General features: G+C 40.3%; 1 protein-coding gene across 1 annotated transcript; it reads left to right on the forward strand.

Moving 5' to 3' along the window:
• The first annotated feature begins 4,223 nt into the window (after positions 1–4,223).
• On the forward strand, positions 4,224–6,699 carry LOC141426125 (uncharacterized). The gene is made up of 3 exons (XM_074084985.1): positions 4,224–5,323; positions 5,675–5,834; positions 6,607–6,699. Exons 1-3 carry the CDS (start codon positions 4,224–4,226, stop codon positions 6,697–6,699), a joined length of 1,353 nt encoding a protein of 450 aa, XP_073941086.1.
• Positions 6,700–7,037: the final 338 nt, after the last annotated feature.

Raw genomic sequence — 7,037 nt, forward strand, 5'->3', positions numbered from 1 at the left:
GAGCTGGCATCACGGGTCAGCGGCCAAATATGGGGAGAAATTTAACTAATTCGGCCTGCACAAATGACCGCTACTTGTTTTTATGTTGACTGTATAACACTTGAAATTTATGTCACTTAACGCCTCGTATGCGGGAACAAAAAAAGCACAGCATTCTAGTCTCGTCTAATTTTATAAGCACAAAATCTGCTGATTTAAAAAAAAAAAAAAGTTAGCCTTGAATTTGACACGGATCCGCGTCTTAAGTATACCAAGAGTTAGTTCGCAAGAAAAATGTAGAAAGCTAAAAATTAGGTATTAATGGTTCAACGCACGACTATAACGAACGAAAGCACCTTGATAAAGATCGAAACTAGTAGGACTGTTCCTGACTTTCTACTAAACTTATACTTCTTCTTACTAATACTATAAATGCGAAGAAGTATTTATGGCTGTTTGTCTGTCTGTCTTTTAACTCTTTACGCTTAAACCACTTAACCAATTTAGACAGCCTCCTCTAAGAATTAGAAGGCTTTTGCCATAGTTCCCACGCGGACCCAGTGTAGATAGGGATCGTCACTCACACCATTAAATTTATTCACCGGTGTGCAGGTATTCCAAAAAAAATTCAAATGTAAAACAAATACAAATACTCAATTACTTATTATTTTGCGCGGCAGTTGTGTCTATTACATGTATGTATAGCTAAGTCAACTACCAATCCCGATCGCGTGTTCAACGCCCGAAACCTTATAGTAAAGTTAATCTGCCGCTCGCCCCACGCTTGTATTGACTAGTTTAACAGACAGATAACAACTATACTGACGAGCAAAAACAACGAGTCACTTTACAAGGTATATATAAATTACCGAGAGCGTGGAATTGCACATATAATGGTATTGTGTGTTTATAGGCATTCTATATTTAAAATCGTGCGACAATACAATTCTAATAGTGACATCCTGGTAGTCAAGCCAGGATCGTCTCCGCAGGACGGAACTCTTCAACGGTTAATAGCATCGCCTTGAAATTTGGTATGCAAGTACAGTCAGCAAAAAAATATTGTTAAAATTTTCTAGGTAGGTTATTTTTTTTGTCAATCAAACATCACCCAGAACGTTAACTGGTTATCCTTCTAATATTATAAATGTGAGAGCTTGTAAAGATGTTTCCAAAGTTAGATGAAATTCGGTATACAGATAGTTTGAGACCCGGGTAAGGACATACGATAGTTTTTATCCCGAAAACTTGCGTAGTTCAACAAATACAATGCGGACGGAGTCGCGGGCAATAGCTAAGTATTTTCATATTTTTTTGTTCTAACAGCAAAAGCAAAAAACTACGTGTACATTAATTTATGAAAATGGATCATCAAAAATTACTGGACACTTATTTTTAGGGTTCCATACACAAAGGGTAAAAACGGAAACCCTTTTACTAAGAATTCGTCCAACCGTCCGTCCGTCTGTCTGTTACTAGGCAGTATCTCATGAACCGTCATAGCTAGACAGTTGAAATTTTCACAGATTATGTATAACTGTGGCCGCTGTTACAACAATTACTAAAAATATAATAAAATAAATATTTAAGTGGGACTCCCATACAACAAACATGTTTTTATGCTAATGTCAAATGCTGTATAGATAATGGTATGGAACCCTTCGTGCGCGAGTGCGAACACTTGACCGGTTTTTTCTTTTGCCATTTGACGACGAATTGACTGAATTAGAATATTTTTGTAAACTAAAATTTGAAATTGGTACATACTAGTGCTGTAATTGAAATTAGGAATACCGCAGTAGTTTTGGTAACAGGAATAAGAAGGGGTTATTACGTGTAATTTTGCTCAATAAACCAAAATTGTATGTATTTGTTAATCAAATTACAATACAAACTTATTTTTTAGTTACTTACCTAGCTCAAAATTAAACAAACAACCCCCCTACTTATAAGGCAAACAAGTGATCGAGAAACGAAAATACAAACTGAAACATGTATGCACAGAAAAAACTAGAAAAAGAGACCAGCGCTGGGAATCGAAACCAGGTAATCAGCATTCCGTGCTGCGTGCTATATATACCCCTACACCACCAGTGGACAGGAGTTTAGACACAAATTTGTCCGATGCACCACACATTTCAGCCTGCTTTTTTCTTAGTCACTTAAGCGGCGACACATCTAACTAACAGCAACTAAAAAAAAAGCAGGGTGAAATGTGTGGTGCGTGGGAGGAATTTGTGTCTAGTCTCTTGTCAGTGGTGGTTGCGGGGGGTGTTCGATATATCGCCTTTTTTATTCTAGTTTTAATTTGCAAAAGCGCTGCGCTAAGTCTGACTGAAACGAAACGCAGCCTACGAAGGTATTGGCTATGGTCTGCGCGCGCAACTAGTGTCAATTTGAACTCGCCAGAAGAAGGCACATTTTATTTCAATATTTTATTAATTAATTAAAACCTACTACATCAAGAGAACATTTTAGTTGTGCTGTGTTAAAGAATATTATTTTGTGTAATCCGTGCGTACGTGTGACTTTTTTAAGACATTTAGATTTGACCTAAGCCTGGACTGCTGAAAACTTTCGACGGGTTCGCTATCGTAGAGGAAAGGCATGGTGAGTCTTTTGTAATTAATCTGGAATGATAAAGGCAGTATTAACCGAAAGCCCATCTTTCTGTGTCCAGTTTTTTAGGTCATTCTAAACAACCAGTTTCTCCTCATACAGTCCATTTGCTTCGAAAACTTTTCTTTACGTGGTTCCGTGACGCCACATTTTTTGGTCCTTCGAGCCGGATTTTCTATTCAAAAGTTACACTATTCTGTTGCCCATTATACCGTGAATCGTATTCACGTCATATTTCTGTAAAATAAACATCTAACATAATTTTTTTCACGTGTGCAATTGCACACGGGCGAGTTCATTTTTTTGTTTCAAGTTGGCAAGTCCATTGTTATTCATTTGTCCGTGACAGAATTTAAAAATGGCGCCAATAATAGAGGGTGAAGATTGTGAATCACAATTAAAAATTTTAAATTTGAAAAAAGAATATTTGTTCAGTAAGGTTCAAAAGGCTTATGATTTATCCAAAACACTTAGAATGGATAGCTTAGATTCGGTGCAGAGATTTTTGGTACAGTATTCAGAACTCGACGACGCTCGTAGCGACTTCGAAAATATTGTTATGAATATTGTTGTACTTGAATTGCAACAGTCGCCAGATTCTAAGCCCTCGACAAGCGTACTAGAGAGTTTTGACGATTTATTTTATGCGTGCAAACGAGTAGCTTTGAACTGTGAAAAGTTAAACCAGGAGCAGTCGGCGAATTTACGTCAAACAAATAATGAGAGCAATTTAGGTAGGCCGTCATTGCCTAAGCTTACTTTGATCGAATTTGATGGTCAGATTGAAAACTGGACGACGTTTTACGATACTTTCGTGTCTTTAGTACATAATCGTAGCTTCGATGACATTGACAAATTTCACTATCTGTTGTCATGTGTGAAGGGTTCCGCACTAAATATGGTGAAAAATCTTCCGATCACTGCTAATAATTATGCCGTAGTGTGGCAAAGTTTATTAGACAAGTATCATGATCAAAGGGCATTGACCGGGAGATATTTAGACCGAATGCTGGGTTTTACCCCGCTGACAAAAGATAGTGTCGCGAATTTGACTTCGTTTATTGAAACTTTTGACCATTCATTGAAAGCTATTAAAGCATTGAAAATTCGAGATTTAGATGACTACCTATTCTGCCATATTGCCTTACGCGGGCTCGATAGCCACACGCGAAAGTTATTCGAAGAAAGCCGGGATCAAAACGAGTTGCCGACTTTCAAAGAACTCATTGATTTCGTGAATAAACAAATTAAAGTACTCGAACATACTTTCCGAGTACTAGCTCCTGGACCGCTTCTTCGTCAACTCAAAACAAACAAAATCTGGTTTTATTCCAAACAAATACAGTACACCGCAACCGAGTAAGCCTACTCAATCGAATAATATGTATTATAAAAATTCACGATCTCCCCAGGTTTCGCCTAAACTTGGCTTGACTACAACTCGAAACGACACTCATAACTTTAAAAAGCCGATATGCGTGCATTGTAATTTGAATCATATGATTTACCGGTGCGAACAGTTTCGTAAACTGTTAGTTCAGGATAGGATTGACCGTGTCAACGCCTTAAAATTATGCACGAATTGCTTAAAATCTAGTCATGATTCTTCTGAGTGCAGAAGCTACATGACTTGTGGAGTATGTTCTTCGCCTCACCATTATTTGCTTCATCGCGACGCGGGTGCGCCGTCAGCCGTGCTGACGCCGCAGCCGCCCCTTTTTGACGCAGGCGCGTCGTCAGCCGTGCTGGCGTCGCAGCCATCTCGCTCTAACGTATGCGTAGCCGGGATAAATCCGTCACACTCCGTGAGTGTCGATGCGGATACTGACGTCGCGGTAAAAGAATCGCTTCATTCCGTGAATGAAGACGCAAACTATGGTGTTGTGTTAGGTACTACTCGCATACACATTGCTGATATCGCGGGTCAACCGCAGAATTGCCGTGCAGTTCTAGATTCGGGTGCTCAAAGCTCGTTTATTACGTTAGATTGTGCTCAACGTTTGGGCCTGCGTCGCAACAAATGTCCGTTTACCGTGTCTGGACTAGGCGGCGAAGTAGTTAAAAACTATGGTATTATTACTTGCGACATAAAACCGTGTAAATCGGACGTTCCGAGTTTTGCGGTAGATATGGTAGTGGTAGCCAAAGTTTCGTCGGAAATGCCGAATATTTCGTTTCCGTACGAGGTTGTGGAAGAGTATAAGCGTTTCGACTTAGCTGACCCATTGTTCTACGAAAAGTCAGCTGTTGATATTTTATTAGGCAACGATGTAGTGTCAGAATTAATTAAAGACAAGCCGGTCAACATTAAGTCAAATATACCGAATGTTATTGAGACAGTATTTGGTTACGTAGTAAGTGGAAAACTGTACTATGATTCTCAATTAACCTCACAAAATTTCCACTTATCGGTCTGTGAAGAGAAAAGTCTGGACAAAACGTTGCGTGATTTTTGGGAAGTAGAGGAATTGCCGTGCAAACCTGTACTTAGTCCGCTGGATCAGCTGGCAGAGGATATTTACGCGAACGAGCATAGCCGCGACGAGAGCGGTAGATACGTCGTTCCTCTACCATTTGTGCCTGACACCCCGCCGCTCGGGGATTCGCGCGCTGCCGCTGAACGCAGGCTTCTAGCGACGGAACGAAAACTCGCACGCTCACCAGTATTACAACAGGCGTACAATGATTTCATGCTAGAATATGAGAAGCTGGATCACATGGAGTTGTATACTGGTAGTGAGCCTAGTAGATATTTAATTCCGCATCACAGTATACTCAGACCGAGCAGTACGACAACACCTTTACGCGTAGTCTTCGATGCTAGTGCGAAAACAAGTACCAACGTCTCTCTCAATGACACTCAGTTATCTGGGCCTAACCTATACCGTGATATAGGGTCCATATTAACCAACTTTCGATTATTTGAATACTGCTTTGCTAGTGATATTTGTAAAATGTACCGCGCGATTTTAATACGCAAAAATGATAGGAAATATCAACATATATTGTATAGATCGTCCGTTGACGAACCCATTAAGATTTACGAACTAAAAACGATAACTTATGGTGTAAGTAGCTCGCCGTTTCTTGCTATACGGACTTTGCTGCAGTTAGCTAGCGACGAAGGTGAACGTTTCCCTTCTGCTGCTGCCGTCATAAGGCAAGGCATCTACATGGACGACGCCTTGTGGTCGTGTGAGACGTTCTCACAAGCATGCGCACTACAAGACGAGTTGGTAAATATATTTCAATCAGCGGGACTTATTCTTAAAAAATGGTCCAGTAATAGCAAGGAGCTACTCGAGCGCTTACCTGTAGAACATCGCGAAACTAGCATTTCTTTCGAAAAGGACAAAAATGACGCCTCTTTAAAGCTTCTAGGCCTGAAGTGGGCGCCATTAGTTGACGCATTTAGTTTTTCCGTAAATAAGCAAGACTCAGTTATGACCAAGAGATCTGTTTTAAAAATATTAGCTTCGATATATGACCCCGTGGGTTTTATATCTCCATGCACTTTCGTCGCGAAATGCATAATGCAGGATCTCTGGAAGTTAGGCATCGGTTGGGATGAGCAGCTACCTAGCGATGTTTGTCAGCAATGGCTAGAATTTATTTCTGAGCTGCCTAGATTGTCAGAATTACAAATTGAGCGCCATGTCCTGCTTCCAGGGGTAACTGAATGCGAGTTAGTAGGGTGCTGTGACGCATCATCACGAGGTTACGCCGCGTCGATTTACGTTATTTCACGACGTGAGCGTCAAGTCAAGTGTAGGCTGCTTATAGCTAAATCCAAGGTAGCTCCAGTGAAGCCGGTGACTATTCCCAGGCTCGAGCTCATGGCGGCAGCACTCCTTAGCAAACTAATGAAGTATATCGTAGGATCACTATCGCGTGTTAACGTCACTCGCATTACCGCTTTAACTGACTCGTCGATAGTTCTGTCTTGGATCCAAACTGACGCGTATAAACTCAAAACTTTTGTGTGTAACCGTGTTACTCAAATTATAGAGGTGCTTCCACCTCACGTCTGGCGTCATGTTAATAGCGAAAATAACATGGCAGACATTAGTTCACGTGGCGTTTCTCCCGCGCAGTTCATAGCGTGTAGTTCGCAGTGGTTTGAAGGTCCTGCTTGGATGTACGAAAATAGGGAAAATTGGCCTATTTCGTGTCATTTCAATAAGAACGAATCGGAAATTCCGGAAATGAAAGCTAATTGCAACTCATTTAATTTATTAAGTCAACAAAATGTCGAAGAGAGTAAGGTGGAATTTTTTGAAAGAGTTTGCAATCAGTTTTCTTCGTATTCAAATTATTCCGTAGGTTTCGCAGAGATGCACCTATTGAAAATCAGGACGTTCTAACCACCAACGATTTAAATCAAGCGCATGATTGCTTGATTAAAGTAATACAGAGTGCTTACTTTAATCAAGAAATTA

The sequence above is a fragment of the Choristoneura fumiferana genome, chromosome 3 (assembly GCF_025370935.1).
Source record: "Choristoneura fumiferana chromosome 3, NRCan_CFum_1, whole genome shotgun sequence".
NCBI classification, from domain to species: domain Eukaryota; kingdom Metazoa; phylum Arthropoda; class Insecta; order Lepidoptera; family Tortricidae; genus Choristoneura; species Choristoneura fumiferana.